Here is a 17732-nt window from a genome sequence, read left to right as displayed (position 1 = left end):
CCAAGAAGGGTTAGAGAACAAAGAAGAAACTACCATTTCTTATCCTCACAACTGGTTAAATATAAGATAATGTTCAGATGGCTCATTCCTGAAGGTATGCTGATCTCATGGCAAGAAGAGAAATTTAGAATAGATACGTTGGATAAGGAGCAAGAATTTTATGAACACTACTTAGTGGTAGAGGAAGAACAAGATAGTAGAGAAGATATAGAAAGCAAAAGCCAAGAAGAACAGCAATCAAAAGAAAAAGAATCAGATGAAGATGTAAGAGAACAGATGGAAATGGAATGCCAGGAAAGAGAAAGTGCAAGGACAAGAGCACAAAGAGAGAGAAGAGCAAAGAGAGGAGCAAGACTTACACATAAATAATAACATGGAAGAAGAAATTAAGATGTTATCAATCAACATCATCAGAATGAACTCTCTGACTAAAAGAAAACAAACCCTGACAAAACTTAAAAAACAGAACATGGACATTAACTGCCTACAAGAGGTCCACATCAAGAAACAACATGGTAGTCTTCTAGAATTTCCTAAAATAGGGAAACTCTACCTGGCCCTGGCATAGAAAAAGAAGAGGGGTATAGCAGTATATATAAAAGAATGGCTGAAATCAAAACAGATCTATGTTGATGAAGAAGGAAGAATCCTATTGATAGAAATAAGTCAAAAACAAATGTTGCTTGCAGTAATTTACGCACCAAATACTAATCAGAAAATTTTTTACCATAAAGTATATAGGAAAATAATAGAGTCAGAACAGGAAAATATTTGCCTAATAGGAGACTTCAATGCATGGTAGACCCTATGAAAGATTATACAAGCAATAAAAAAATCAAGAAGAAGAAAAGAACGTTTCCAAACACATTATTTGAAATGGTACAAGAGTTAAATTTACAAAACATATGGAGAAACTTAAATCTGAAGAAGAGTCAATATACCTTTTTCTCGAATCTCCATAATTCATGGTCAAGAATTGATATGGTCTGGATGAATTCGGAACTGAGAAGAGATATAGAAGAAATAGAGATAATGACAAATATTTGGGCAACCATAACCCCTTAAAAGTGAAATGGAAGGGACAAAAAAAGAGAAGGTGGACATTAAATCAGAGGATCCTGAAAGAAAAAATATATGTACAAATGATGGAAAAAGAACTCAAATTATTCTTTAAAGAAAATGTGAAAGAACAAACAATGACACAAAACCTATGGGATACAACTAAAGCTTACTGTATATTCGGAGTTTAACAATAGCTTACATGGCGTGAAGAAATAAGGAAAAGAAGAAACAACAAATGGTATTGCAGGAAAAACTGAACTGGAATTGATATTGATATTGCAAAAAGAACCCCAAAATGACAAAATCAAAGGAGAAAGGGATTTAGTAAAACACAAAATAAATTTAATGATACAAGAAGAAATGGCACAAAACCTTACAATGGCGAAACAAACTTTTTTGAACATGTAAATAAACCGGGGAGATGGTTGGCGTACAAACTGAAGAAAGAGAAGGAGAAAAAACTAATACAACAACTGTAAGGTGAAAATGGGAACCTTGATTACCAAATAGAGGGGAAAAAACATCATCCAAAAATTCTTCAAAACCCTCTATAGCCAAGAGGAGGTACTGGAAGAAAATATTAAGCAATACTTTCTTAATGAGAGAGATCTGCCCACAATACCGGATACAACAAGGGAAATGCTAAACAATAAAATTACTATGATGGAGATGGAGGCAATTAAAAAACAAAAAAATAATAAAACACTGGGACCGATGGAATCCCTGCAGAACTTACAAAAAAATCCAGGAGCCACTTGAGATACCAATGCTGGACCTATATAATGAAATGCTAGAACAAGGAAGATTGCCAAAATCATGGATAGAGGCACACATCACACTAATATTAAAAGAGGATACAGATAATCAGCAGATCAAAAACTATATAGGCCAATTTCGCTACTAAATGCCGATTATAAAATATTTGTTACAATAATTGCGGGAAGGGTTAAAAAAATACTAAATGAAATTATCCACCCCGATCAAAATGGCTTTTTACCAAACAGGCAATTGAGAAACAATACAAGAATGATAATGAATATGTTGGAATACTATGAAGCACATCCTGAGAAGCAAGTAGCACTGATATTTGTGGATGCGCAAAAAGTGTTCGATAACTTAAACTGGCAGTTCCTCATTAATCAATTAAACCATGAAATTTGGAGACAAATTTATAGGGATGATCAAGGCGATATACTCCACCCAAACAGCAAAAATAATAGTAAACGAGAAAACAACAGACACATTCAATATAACCAAAGGGGTAAGACAGGGATGCCCGCTATCTCCTTTCCTATTTATCTTGTCATTAGAAGTATTATTGACACATATTAGGCAAAAACAAGAAATAAAAGGATTAAGAATAAAAAAGGAAGAGTATAAAACACAAGCCTTTGCAGACGATTTGGTCTTTATTATAGAAGACCCATTAGAGACAGGAACTACATTAATCCAAGAAATAGAAGAATTTGGCAAAGTAGCAGGGTTTAAAATAAATAAAGATAAAACAAAGATCATAACTAAAAATCTTACTCATAGCCAGAAAGAGGAATTGGAAGAGAAATTGGGAATTCAGATAGCTAAGAAAGTGAAATATCTCGGAATTTGGCTAACGGCTAAATGCTCATCTATAAAAGAGGACAACTATAATAAATTATTACTACAAATAAAAAAGATTTGGATAATTGGGCAAAATTACAACTATCACTAATTGGAAGAATTGTCACAATTAAAATGAACATATTACCTAAAATTTTATTCCTCTTCCAAACAATACCGATCAAACTAGGAAGGAAATTCTTTGAAGAATTAAATAAAGTAACATTAAAATGTATTTGGTTAGGGAAGAAGTCCTGAATAAAATTAAATCTCCTACAGGATAGTAGAAACAAGGGAGGCTTTGGACTCCTGGATTGGGAACTCTACTACCATGCAGCAGCCGTGACATGGCTAAAAGATTGGATTAATCTAAAAAACAAAAGGATATTGACAATAGAGGGCTATGACTTGCAACTCGGCTGGCATGTATTCCTTTGGGAAGGGAAAAGTAAATGACACTCCTACTTCCAGAGACATCAAGTAAGGAATGCCATGCTATTCGTTTGGGAGAAAAACCATTATATTAAAATTCTAATCTGATTATCAACTATTGAGGCAATGATTTATCCCAATGTACTAGATCTAAATAACATAGTAAGATACAAAGAGATATTGGATGAGCAAGGGGAACTAAAGTCTAACCAAGAGCTAAAATCTCAAGGAATAGAGATAGATTGGTGGCCATATCTCCAGATTCAGACAAGATATAAAAAAGACCTAGAACAATTTGGCTTCTACAAAGAACAGCAAGAATTAGATAAAATATTACAGGGGATGGAGGAGAAAATGAAAACCAAAGCTTATAATTATTTTCTAAGATATAAAATGGAAGAAGAAACTGTTAAGGAAACCATGATAATCTGGGCTAAAAATTTTGGTTATAGCATTGAATTAGAACACTGGGAAAAATTATGGGAGATGAATTATAAATTAATAATGGCAGTGGCCTACAAAGAAAACTTGTACAAAATGTTCTATCGTTGGCATTTACCCACAGCAAGATTGGCCCAAATGTTTCCTAATAGATTGGCGGAATGTTGGAGATGTAATTATAAACAAGGAACCTTCTTCCATATGTGGTGGACTTGCCCTAAAGCTAGGAAATATTGGGTCAAAATAAAGCAATGGTTAGAAGAAATCACGAAACAAAAAATTGAGTTGAAACCGGAAGTATTTTTATTAGGCATAAGAGAAAACCTATGTTAAAAAATCCAATATATTATATTCCATATAATAACCGCAGCCAGAATTACTTTTGCTCAAAATTGGAAACTAGATAACACTCCTTCTGATATAAACATAATAAAAAAGGTGCTTGATTGTGCAGAGATGGATAGGTTAACTATGGAACTAAAAGATAGAGAAGAAGCAGAATACTACAAGATTTGGTACAATTGGCTAGAAAATAGAGGTAAAAACTGTTGCGATATTTTCAGGATCAGACTCAATAAATTGTTTAAGAATTAAGAGTTCAAATATATCTCTCTTTATTTACATAAGGCATTCTATATTCACTGAATATTCACAGATAGAAGCACAGAATGAACGTATGCAGCTCCTTATATATACAATGGGTGGGGCTAATTATGGGAGTGGTAAAGTATGAATACATTAAGAAGTGAAGAATAAGTTAACCCCTGACACACTGTTCATATATTATTTACATAATGGAGAATAAGGCATTTACTTGTGACAAATCCCCCTCTAAATGCCGATTCGATATATTACAACAATTACATTCAGATTCAAAACAATATAATACATGTAACTTGGAAGTCAAGTATTTATGTTGCTTAGATGGCAAAGGCTTTGTTAATATGTCAGCTATTTGCTCCGATGTTTCGCAATGAACTGCTTTGATAAATCCATCCTGAGACAACTGTCTCACGTGTTTAAATTTTATATCTATATGTCTGGATCTATGTCCAATAGCATCAGATCTAGATATTTCGATAGCAGCTTTGTTATCTTCATGCATGATAAAAGGCAAAATGGGTTTTTTCCAAATGTCAGAGAGTAAATCATTGAACCATACAAGGTTATTTGCTGCCTAAGATAGACAAACATATTCTGCCTCTGTTATTGAGGTGGCTACTAAATCTTGTTTGCCAGTATACCAGTAAACTGGACAGTCATTGAGAAAGAATATATAACCAGATGTGCTTTTTCTACATGAGGTATCTCCAGCCCAATCCGCATCGGCGTAACATGTGAGGATGGGCTCTTTGACATTTTTAGGTTCTAACAATAAACAGAAGTCTAAACTATTTTTCAAGTACCTTAATATCCTTTTGACAGCTTCCCAATGGTATAGTGATGGTTTGCTGACGTGTCTGGACAATAAATTGAGAGGCAAAGCAATATCGGGCCTAGTCCAATTTGAGATGTAAAGAAGTGAACCTATGACAGACCTGTAAAATGTATTATCTTTAAATTCAGGAGATGATTCTTCTGTATTCTTCAAAAAATCAGTTTGCATGGGAGTGTCACAGGGCTTAGCGTTACTTAAATTACATTTATTCAAGAGCTCTATGATTTTGTCCCTTTGAGAGAGTTTAAATCCTCTTCTGGTTTTACTGATTTGAACACCAAGATATTTATTTACTTTACCCAAAGATTTCAATGAAAAATGTTCATTCAATTTTGTTACAAATGCCTCTTTCCTTTCTTTATGTTTACCTATGTATAAAATGTCATCCACATAGATTAGTACAAATTCTAGGGAATTATTATCTTTTTTAACAAAGAAGCAATTGTCAGCAGTAGTGGCATTGAAATTCATAGTTTTGAGAACTTTTACTAAACAGTCATACCATTGTTTACCAGATTGTTTCAGCCCGTATAAACTTTTATTTAATAACCAAGTCTCATTTTTGTTTGTGTATTGACTGTGGGGTGCTCTTACATATATTTCTTTATCTAACTTTGCGTGTAGGTACGCAGTCTGTATGTCATATTGAAACACATCGAGGTTGAGTGCTGATGCTATAACCAGAGCTGTTTTGACACTCTCTGTTCTTACTGTGGGGGAGTATGTGTCTGTATAATCCTCGGGATATTTCTGTGCATAACCTTGTGCAACTAATCTAGCTTTGTATAGAGTATTGCCTCCTTCTAAATTCTTAATTTTATATATCCACCTAGTGCCAATGATAGTTTTGTCCTTTGGTGCAACTGTAGGGGTGAACACATTTAGCCCTCGTAAACTATCCATCTCTTTAGTCATGGCTGCTTCCCATTTTTTCTTTTCTTCAGGAGGAAGTTTTAACACTTCCTCATATGTGTTAGGTATTGATGACTCTCCATCCATATACATTACATAATCTTTGTATTTGTTTGGCATCTGATTTCTGCTACTTCTGATTGCTTTTTCTGGTTTACTATCATTGTCATGTAAATATCTTGCTTCTCTTTTAGTTAATGAATCTGTCTTTATTTTATGTTGACTGTTTGTTCATGTTCTAATTTTATTTTTATGTGTATTATTACTGTGCTCTTCTCTAATTCTTTTTTCTTGGAGTTTGGTATCTGGATTGGTGTTTGGGAATATTTCATTAAGATGTATTTTAGACCAGTTGGCCTGTTCATGGAACACAGCTGTTCTGGAGACTATAAATTTATTATTATTATTGATAAATCTGTATCCTTTTGTACCTGTCTCGTACCCCATGAATCTAAGTCTCCTGGATACGTTCTCACCTTTGCGCCTTAGTTGTTTAGGTATGTGTACGTCTGCAGTGACTCCAAATATGTGCATGTGTGCTAATTTTGGTTTCCTATTATACATCACTTCGTATGGTGTCTTATTTACAATGCTGGACCAAGTTCTATTTTGTGTGTAATTAGAGTATTGTAGGGCTTCTGACCAGAATTGTTTACCTAAGCCAGCATCTTCTAAAGTGCATCTAATCATGGTTTGTAATGTTGAGTTCTTTCTCTCTGCCACTCCGTTCTGGAATGCAGAAAATGGACTAGATGTGTAATGTAACATTCCTCTGTCCTTTAGCCATTGGGAGAATTCTTTAGACATGAATTCACATCCCCTATCTGTCATGATTTGTTTTAATATTGTGTTGTGTCTCTATACGTTTGTAAAACTCTTTAAATTTCTGAAAAGTTTCATCCTTATGTTTTAATGTGTAAACAAATCCATAACGACTATAATCATCCACAATTGTTAGAAAATAACGTTTTTTATAAGTAATTGATGGTGTTAGTGGACCAACTAGGTCCATATGTACCAAATCAAAAATTTTGTTGGTTGATCTCGTTGACTTTCTAGGTCTGGGACTAGTTTTGAGCTTTGTAGATTTACATACTGAGCATTCCAAATAGTTTTCACAATTTTTTATTTTAACACCTTCTGCATGTTCAGTCATCTTTTGTACTACAGGAAAACTGGCATGTCCTAATTTCCTATGTAAGACATGAGCACACTCATCATGAATTGGTTTACCTATCTTAGGTTTTTTTTCATTGTGTGTATCTTTGTGATTATGGGTTACCTCATGTTCTTCATTGTCACTGTTACTATTGTCTCCATTATCTATTTCATTGTCATTTTCCATATTTGAATCAATGTTGTGTAACCATTCCTCCTTTGTCATTAAGTAAGGTAGACCTCCTTTGGTTATTACTGTACCTATGTTTATTTTGTTTTTTTCTAATGTTGCTTTTCCTTTTGAGAACACAATGTTAATGTCAGAATCTCTGCTTAGTTTTATGGCACTAAGTATGTTATGAGGAATTTCAGGTATTAGTAATACCCCCTCTATTTTTCCTAGGCCAGGTAAGATTACATTCCCTCTACCTATAACTTGAACTTTTTCTTGGTTAGCTACTTTGATTACAAATTTATCTTCTACAAATGAAGATAATATATTTTTATTATTAGTAGTGTGATTAGTTGCTCCAGAATCAATAAGCCAATTATTGTTCTCTGGTTGTGGTGTGTTAATGTTGTCATGTTTGTTTAGCCCATTCAGTGAGCCAGATTTTCTATCCTTTGAATTATCTCTGCCCCCTCTATGTTCTCTATAGTTGGGTGGACTTCTATACCTAAATCTATCAATGGAAGACTGTCTGTTGTTGTACCTATTTCTATATTCTGACCTATGTCTTTCTTTTTGAAATTTGGGACAATCCCTCCTATTATGTTCTTTAGACCCACAATTGTGGCACCTAAATGTTTCATGGTATCTTTCTTGAAATGTTACCCTTTTATATTGTTTGTGTTCTATTTGGTTGTTATAACGACTTCTCCTTGAATTGTCTTCAGCTATTAACTTATTGGATAGGCTTTCTATGGATAAGTATCCTAGATTGATTGTGTCTAAGTGTGACATATAATTATCCCATGATGGGTCAAGTGAATTGATGATAACACTTTTCATCGTTTGATCTGAAATCACCTCCCCCCTTAAATGCAGTTCTGCTCTAATCTTGTTTAAAGATATTAAATGTTCACTTATGGTAACCCCTGGCTTTATCCTAGAAGAGAAGAAATCTTTAGACATTCTTGTGGTAGTGGCTACGCTTTCACTGTGAAACAAATTAAACATGCATTGAATAATTTCTGAGACAGTCAGATTTTGCTTAATACTGTGATACATGGCAGGGGACACACTGGAAATTAATAAGAAAAATGCTCTAGGATGTAAGCAATCTAACTTTAGAGTCCAAGGTCTTTTGGGGGGGTTGGTAATAAAAAACATTAAGTTTTCTTTCATAAAGACAACCTGGAGCTGCTGATACCATTCTTGCAAATTAATGCCATCTATTCTCAGCTTTGGGAAGTCACTGGGTAAATTCCCAACATTGTTGGGTCCATTACTTACAACCGGGGGTAGTCCGTGGTCTTGCAAATGTCGAAAATTGCAAAACGGCGTGGGAATGCTCGCAACGAGTCTGCATGGTTCTCTCTGCATCTCATGTCTTCCTGGGTTGTCTGCGTAGTTCCGCGCATGCGCGTTGCTCATTTCGTTCCTGGAGTCATCGTGAGAGGTTCTCGCTGCTGCAGCTCCCTCGCTTCATTCTTCTTCCGATGAATCAGTCTCCGGCTCGATCTTGGGAGTTCTGGTGATAGCGGGCGCTCGTCTTCTTTTGCTGAATGCGCTGGTCCTTGGATCAGTCTGCGGTGTGGGGTGGTATCTGCAGGGCTCTCTGGGTTCAGGTGTCGGTGCTTTCGTCGTCTGGATAGGAGCGGGTAGATTTTGAGGCGTTGGCTCGCTTGTTTGCCTTTTGGTTGATTTTTTAGTAATCTTCAGTTTCGGTCCAAATGCAGCAAAAAGCGTTTTCATTGCTGACTTTACTTGTATGTCTATCGAATCTTCTTCATTCTCTGTTTCTGATTCTTCTGAGGTATATACTTTTTCTTTTTCATTTTTCGTATCGAGTAAGGCTTTTCGCGCCAGACATTTTGAATCCTGCTTTCTGATTGGCTCTGCTTCGCTCATCTTGGGAGTCTGTTGAAACCAAGATGGCTGCCATTCGAAATTTTGCGCGGGATTGTTGGTTTTCTTCTTCGCTGCATTTTTATCTGCAAGCATATCACTTACTATTTTTGAGTCTTTTGGTTTTTCAGTAGCGATGTGCTTCTCTCTCGCTGCTCCGTTGTTTTTTAGTATATCTTGGAGGTCCGCGACAAGACTTTCATCGCTCTTTTGTCTTTTTAAGAGTTTTAGTATCTCTGACCTGAGTTCGTTGTTTTCTATTTCGTTTTCTTCTTGGTCATCATCTTCATTTATTATTTCTTCGTCTTCTGTGGTGTATTCTTCAGATTCTCTCGAAATTGCATTTGTGGATTCATCTATTATTTCTTGATCCACTTCCATTTCTTTGCTGTATGCCCTGGTGTTGGGCCTATCTCTTTTAGACATGTTTAAGTTTTTATTGAGTCAATTCAACCATCCTCTGCTACCAGATTGTTGCGATATTTTCAGGATCAGACTCAATAAATTGTTTAAGAATTAAGAGTTCAAATATATCTCTCTTTATTTACATAAGGCATTCTATATTCACTGAATATTCACAGATAGAAGCACAGAATGAACGTATGCAGCTCCTTATATATACAATGGGTGGGGCTAATTATGGGAGTGGTAAAGTATGAATACATTAAGAAGTGAAGAATAAGTTAACCCCTGACACACTGTTCATATATTATTTACATAATGGAGAATAAGGCATTTACTTGTGACAAAAACCATGCATAAAGACCACTTAAGAGTCATATTAAACTGGAAAATATTATATATATCTGTAAATATCGCTACAATTAAAAAAAAATTATCCATTTTTCCAATTTACAAAACAATAAGCATTTTTTAACAGTACTGTGTCATGTGTCTCTTACAGTTATCTACATTTATTTCTATACATTTTTGTTTCTCTGTTCTAACCACTTATATCACTTATCCCAAACCTCATAAAATTCTGTTTCTTCCTTGCCTTTTATTTCTAAGGTGAGTTTATACATCTCGGCACATTCTAATATCTTATGTATAATTCTCTCATTTGCTGGATTTTCAAGTTTCCAATATTGGGCATAAACAATTTGGGCTCCTGTTACTATATGTAAAATGATATGTTGGAGTTACTTCTTTATCCTTTGATTAATTATTCCTAGTAAAAATAATTCAGGTTTAAATTCAATTTGTTCTCCTGTTATCTCCTGCAACCATCTCCTTATCTCTTCCCAATATTTCTTTGCTTTGGGGCATTGCCACCACATGTGATAAAATGTTCTATCCTTATATTTACACTTCTAGCAGTCCAGTTTCATATTTGCATACATTTTAGCCAATCTCGCCAGTGTTAAATGCCACCTATAAAATATTTTGTACTGATTTTCTTTATATGCAGTCAACAATGTTAATTTACAATTTTTGTTCCATAATTTTTCCCATTCCTCTAAATTTATATTACAGCCTACGTTTTGTGCCCATGCTATCATTGGACCTTTCACTATTTCTTCTATATGCTTTTGTTATAAATTTTTCTTTCTTGCCTATCAATATTCTATCCAATTGTTGTGGTACACCTTTAATTCCATATTCTTCCATATCTTTTCTATATCTCGACTGTGTCTGTAGATACGGCCACCAGTCTATAATTACACCTTGTTCTTTTAATTCGTCATTTGATTTAAGCTTCCCCTGGCTATCTAATAGTTCTTCATAGCTTATCTTTTTTTTATCTAATGTGTTTGGATAAATCGTTGCCTCCATTGGTGAAACCCAGTTTGGTAATTTCATATAATGTTTCCTTTTAACCTTTCCCCCTGTCCATATCAATGCTTTTCTTATCGGTACAATTTAAAGGCATTATGTATGTACATAGATAAATAATTATAGTATAATTAAATTCTTAAATAATTGTATAATATATAGGATGGTAATCTATAAAATTTGAAACTATGTATATATGAATGATACCAATACTGAATGCTGTAAAGAGTGGAAATGTGGTGTAAATGTTGAAATATGTTTAATAAAAATTATTTACAATATATAGATATAGATATAGATATAGATATAGATATAGATATAGATATAGATATAGATAAAGAAGTGACTGTGGGGCTTCCGGTTCCGGTTGCTGTCGTTGCCAGACGGTCTTTTATGACCACCAGCCCCGCTGCCCGTAAAGAGCCGCCTCCACAGCTGAGAGGCGGCTCGAAAAAACTCCGCTTCTTTGAAGAAGCGTGAGGAGAGCCGGCGAGAGCAGGTAGAGCCCCTGCGAAGTCCCCAGAGTGTCCTTTTTGCCTCTGGGGAGGAAGCAGGATGAGGCTCCCTATCCAGCTCGCCGAGGCTCCGGACAACAGGGGAACTCTGCTTATTGCAGAGCCAGACGGCACGACCAACGTAATTAGTGAAAGTTAAAGGATTAAAATAAACAGAGTGAAATCCGGATTTGGAATCTAAAACTGCAAGTATATATATTACCCCTGTGATTGGATTTAAGATTGAAGAAAGAATGAAGGTTTAAAATGGCGCCCGGCTTTAGTTGCTTGAAAGGAAAAAAAAAAGCTGAAAGCAAAAGTGGACTTGCCTGATTGTTTCAGTATGCTATAAAGTATCTAAAATAACAGCACTGATTAGAAGAGAAGGAAAAAGTTTTTTTTTCCAAACTGTCTTTATGTTCTATCTCCCTTAGAGACTTGATTAATTCTGAGAGGATTTTGTGCTGGTGAGAAGGGAGAGAAGATTTCCTTCTTAAAAAAGAGTCTGTCTGCGTGGGAGAATGGCTTTAAAGCAGATAACAAAGCTGTATGGGGGGTGTCCCCTACTCATAAGTTACAAGAGCAGTTTTTAAGCACTGATTTTAAAGACTTGAAGGAATTTATTATTGTGCTTATGGACCAGAAGTTTGAGAAATTTCAACAGGAAACTAAGAAACTGGTGCAAGAAAGGCATGATAAGATGAAGCGAGATTTTTTGACAGTTCTGACTGGCTTCTCAGAAATAATTCTTCAGATTGATAAAAAAATTGAAGAAACCAATTTAGAAGTAGAGTCTAAAATGAAGGAAGCTGATTATAAGATCTATAATGTGGATAATAAAATGCAAAGGATTGAAAATGAAGTTACAATGATGCAATTTAAATTTATGGAATTTGCTGTAAGACTGAGGGGGATAAAGGAAAATAACAGAGATTTGAGAAGGATCTGTGCTGATGCCTTGGCTGTGATGTTAAAGGTTAGCCCTGAAGAGGTTCTGTCCAAAATTGATAAGATTTACAGAATGAATTCTTGGGTAGCAAGACAAAGGCAATTGCCCAGAGATGTAGTGATATATTTTACAGATAAAAGAATAAGAAATGACATCTTGCAAAAGTCTTTTGTTTCTACCCTACAAGTGGATGGAAGGCAGATTGGGATTTACAAAGAGTTGCCGCCTAAAATGTTAAAAGACAGAAAAGATTTTGGATTTTTGGTGATTGAACTAAAGAAACAACAGATTCCATACAGATGGGATGTCCCAGTTGGCATAAGATTGATGTATCAAGGAGAAAGATATCGATTAAATACTGTTGAAAAAGCTGAAGAATTTTATCGCAATGTTTTTAAAATTGGCCCAACATCTCCATGTATATTGTCAGCGTCAGGAATACAGGAGGGAGATAAAGAAAAGCAAATTGAACAAAAGACTAAAGTCCAGTGGAAGCAGATGGAGGTGGAGCCAATGGAAATACAAACTACAGGGGGCTCTTTGGATGACTCGCGCTTGGATTATCCTTTAAAGGTTTTAGCTGGACCACTTAAAAACACAAGAGAAGCAGCTGTGGATCTTGATCTAATGTCCTGCACAGTTAAAGATCAGCATACAACTCGAACAGCATATAAACAAATTCCAGAAAAGCAACAACAGCAGAGCTTCAAGCCACCACAAGGCAAGAAAAAAAGCAGGTTCCACAAAACTAGAAAGTTTTAGACCAATACTTCTTTTGAATATGGATTATAAAATTTTTGTAAAACTATTATCCAACATATCAATGCCAGTTATCTAAGAACCGATTTATGTTTATGCAGGACTTATAGAAGGCAGATATATGAAAGATAATGTGAGGCAAATTATAGGCTTATTGGACTATCTTGAGAAGAATAAACAGATCCCTGCAGTGCTGGTGTTTAAGCATGTGGAAAAGGCCCGTAATTGACTGAATTGGAACTTTCTATTATAGATTTTAAGAAAGATGGATTATGTGTACGTTGAAGGGAATAATTATGAGGCAAGAGGACTACGGAACAAGGACATTTGCAGTTGATCTGGTTGTTACCCTAACACGATTGATGGAATTAATAATCTAGATGGAAGACTTTGCAGAAGATATTATATGGAATATAAATATAAAGTCACTCGGGGGGGGGGGGTTATACATAAAAGTATTTCTTAATGATGTGGGCAGATGGCAACTAAAGACACTAAATACTCTGTTGGAAGAAGGATCTGATGTGATTGTTTAGATTTTATAAATAATTATATATGGCGGACCTGCGGGAAAGTGGGTGAAACAAAACTGATAGGGTATATGGTGATAGATTAGGTTATACTGGAAAAGGGATGTTATTGAAGAATGGACTCTGAAGCTGGCTAGTCTTGTAGAAATGGTGAAGTTATCAGCATATATAAAAGACCGGACACAAGAGATTTATGTAAGGGAGTGAAGGATAGGGATAGATTATGTGTAGAATAAATATTAAACTAAGAAGTATTAGATAATTTTTAGATGAATGTTGTCTAGAAATGTATAGTTTACAGGGGATAGTATACTAGAATGTCAGGAAGAAATGTATAATTGGATTTCATTCTGGGGAAGCCATGGGGGGAGGGTAGGGTAAGGGAGGGTTAGGGAGGGAAAGGGGGGGAGGGGGAAAATTTGTATTTGTAAAACTTTTTCAATAAAAGAAGAAAGTTGTCAGGCTAAAAAAAAAAAAAAGTGACTGTGGAACAACCCCAAGTGGGAAAAAATAAGTACAAATTGGGAAAAAAAGTATTATACATATTGATACATAAAAGAATATATTATAATTATAATGAGCATATTAAAGTTAGAAATTGGAAGATAAAAACTATGTATATCAGAGTTGGTATTCAGCCAGTTCACACCGGTTCACACGAACCATTGGCAGAAATTTGGCCAAGGTCGCCAAACTGGTAGTGATGGCTGGCTGGCCATGCCCCCGAACTGGTCCCCTGGTCACCACTCGCTCACCCTGCCCGCCATGTTCGTCACTGCCATGTTCTTTGCGCACATGCATCCGATTGCCTTGCAAGTCCAATGGGATGCGCATACGCAAAGAACATGGCGGTGATGGCAGCAGCTTTTTCCGTGACTTCCGGTACTTTTCAGTGGCCTGCGGCCAGCCGCCACCACAGCTCTCAAAGGGCTGGGGTCCGCCGAAAACTCCGGTCAGCTTGCCTTCCGGACTTTGGACCAACCACCGCAGAAGGTAAGCAGCCCGAACAAAGATGCGGTGGTGGGGGAGGAAGGGAGGCTAGGGCTGGAGCAACTAAAGGAGGGTAAACGGGGGTGACTGGTGAAGGGAGGGTGGGGATAGATAGTGTCAGGTTCCTAACAAAAGAAAAAGAAAGACACAAACTTGGTCTGTTGCTACCTTCTTTATTTACTTCCTGGCACGTACTGACAATCAATGAAGAACTTCTTGTTAGGGCTACTGCCCGTGCTCCCTGCCACCTTTTCTATCTTACACACCACCCACCCATTTGTGCTCAGCCACCCAATCACGTTCGCAGCTCCACCATGTGACCCGGAAATATAGACATATCACTTTAAACAGCATCTGCCACACCTTCTCCCCTGATCTACCCATCCTCCTGCCAGGCAATGTCATACCAGGAGGGCTCGATCCCCCCGCCATCATTCCTAGGGAGTAGAGGAGTCAAGGAGGGGTTAGAGGGGCCAGGGAGAGCAGCGCCTGCCTCCCCTGCATTTCTGCCACTTCAGTCGGTGATGTCATCATCATGCGGCTGCCTCTCAGCCACATGGCTCCCCAGGAGAATGGCCGCACTCTCCAGGCTGTCTGGAGTGATCCTGGCATTGGAGCAGGTGAGGGGTGACATGGGAAGGCAGCTGGAGTCTCCTGGCATCTTGGTGAGTCCTGCAGGGCAGTGGCTGTGCAGGCAAATGTCCGGTGCATCCTCCCTCCCGAATGGCAGCTCTGGGCCAGCTGGCATGCTGGAGCTGACAGATAGATGGAAATTCCAAAAATTTTCCTACCTTTTCCTGTGGACGTGGCTGGGGGGGGGGTGTCATGTGACTGAGTGGGTGTGGGCATGAGTGACATCAAGTTGGCCACTCCCACTCAGTCACATGCCCCTCCACCTAGCCATGCCCACCGAACTAGTAGCAAAACAATTTTAAACCCACCACTGATGTATATTAGCATTGTGTAAAAATGTATTCACCCAGTCATTACACTGTCCACAAAATAACCCTAACCAAAAAGAGTGAATCATGTAATTTGAATGCAACCACTCCCTGTTTTCACCCACGCATTCACTAATTGAATGCGGGATCATTAAGTGCATGAGTTATCTCAGTGTGGGGAAGGCCACGGGGGGGCCTAGTGATGGAACAAGCTCTCCAAGGCCTCCCCGACCTACTGAGATATCTCATGCTTCCCCCCTCCCATTCTGCCATGCTGGACTCACTTATCTTGCAAAGATCTGTCTCCTCTCAGCTGCGGTTTCTTTGCCTTTGAGGGGAAAGAGAGCAAGACGATTTTCCTTCCAGCATCTGTTCAGCTTGCAAATGTTTTTCACACTGAGAGTGAAAAGTTCTAGGGGCCATGATCTCACTCGACTTCAGGCACCCATCTGCTTTTGCAGAGAATGGGTGCCTGAAGTCGCACGAGATCACAGCCCCCAGAACATTTCACTCCCAGTGTGAAAAGCATTTGCAAGTCGACCAGACTCTAGGAGCAAAATGCATGGCAGGATGGGAAGGGGGAAGCAGTTGTGGGGAGCAGGGAGGAATAGGGTGAATGTTGCAGTGTCTCTGTGGTCATTCATAAGGGCAAATGACTGCTGTGGTGCTGCAACATTTGTAATTTCAGGACTTTGTCGTAAACACTTGAGGGGTGTTATCGCGTAACTTCAAATGGTCACTAAATGAACTGTCATAACTTGAGGATTACCTGTACACACAAACCTAAGAGACATAGGAACTAGGGAGAACTTCCTCTGAAAACAAGGTATACTTGATTTAACTGTTTGTGGCAAAGAAATGTAGAATACAAACCTGCATCTGTGCTTGTTCATCTGCATATTCAATTGATTGGAAAATAGTCAGGGAATATCGACGCCTCATTTCTAGCCGGGCCATGTAAGATCGATACCATCTTTGAATAAGGATAGTTGCTTTAATAGCTGTCAAAACAGGATGTGCCCCCAAAATAAGATTAATTGGCTACAACTAATTAATTATGCAGATTTTTGGCTCGAGTTTTAAAATGAATGAAATTCATGGAGCCCTGTATTTCATATTTGTTTCTCTTACATGCTTTCTTGTAAAATACAGAAGGGTAATCATTGAGGTTATAAATATCACTGCCTCTCAAACACAATGGTAATTATGTTTTAATTTGTAGGTAATGTTTGAGATCTGTGACTGTTTGTATCATTGTAAAAAGTAGATACACAGATTGGCAGATAGTACCAGAGGTAGCTGCTGCCGGTTCGCACCGGTTCGGGCGTACCAGTTGTTAAGATTCTGTGCAGTTCGGCTAAGCAGCAAATCCCACCCCACCCCACCCCACCCTATCTCACCTCGCCTGCCTTGGCCAGTGGCTAGAGTCATGCCCATGCCCAACTACTCTCTGGCTCCTTTGCTTGCTCTCCCAGACCATGTGGCCCAGCTGATCTCTGTGCCTTCCCCACTCTGCTCACTGTGGCTGCCCACGAAGGTAAGGCCCTTGAGCCTGTCTGTCGCCATCCTTCTGCCCGCATGCCATCTGCTCACCCTTCGCCTCAGGTCAGGGGATGCACCAGTCCCTGGCTCTAGCCTTCCCCAGGGCCTCCACCCGCATGTCACCCATTTGCCCTTCACCTCGGGTTGCAGGATGCAACAGTTCCTGGCTCTGGCTTCCCCAGTGCCTCTGCACATATGCCGTCTGCTCGCCCTTGGCCTTTGGTTGGGGGATGTGCCAGTCCCTGGCTCTGGCCTTCCCTGGGCCTCTGCCTACATACCACCCACTCACTCTTCACCTTGGGTCAGGGGACATGCCAGCTGCCAGTCTTTGCTGGTGCAAGAAACCTGCAGCTGCCACCTCTTTACTGGTGTGAGAAGCCTGCAGCCACCGGTCTTTGCTGATGTGAGAAGCCTGCAGCCACTGGTCTTTGCCGGTGCGAAAAGCCTGCAGCCGCCGCTTCTGGCTCAGCTCCGGCCGGCAACAAGGTGGATGCTGCAGGCCCTTTGCACTGGCAAAAAGTGTGGCTGCAGGTTTCTCGCGCTGAAAAAGAGCGATGGCTGCAGGTTTCTCACAGTGAAAAAAACCAGCTGCAAGCTTCTTGTGCTGAAAAAGACCAACAGCAGCTGCAGACCAGTGCTCA

At 38.2% G+C, this 17732-nt stretch overlaps 1 protein-coding gene across 1 annotated transcript in view; it reads right to left on the bottom strand.

Annotated features, from left to right (window-relative positions):
- The window catches only part of PPEF1 (protein phosphatase with EF-hand domain 1), a 120571-nt gene that overhangs the window by 99992 nt on the left and 2847 nt on the right, over window positions 1-17732 (bottom strand). The window contains exon 2 of the mRNA XM_070943842.1: window positions 16423-16550. Within this exon, the coding sequence (XP_070799943.1) occupies window positions 16423-16550 (128 nt within the window). The remainder of the gene's footprint in view (window positions 1-16422; window positions 16551-17732) is intronic.

This window comes from Pituophis catenifer, unplaced genomic scaffold, assembly GCF_029215685.1.
Source record: "Pituophis catenifer annectens isolate HBS135680 unplaced genomic scaffold, rPitCat1.0.hap2 SCAF_4, whole genome shotgun sequence".
In the NCBI taxonomy this organism is placed as follows: Eukaryota; Metazoa; Chordata; class Lepidosauria; order Squamata; family Colubridae; genus Pituophis; species Pituophis catenifer.
This window is presented reverse-complemented; position numbering and strand designations above follow the sequence as displayed.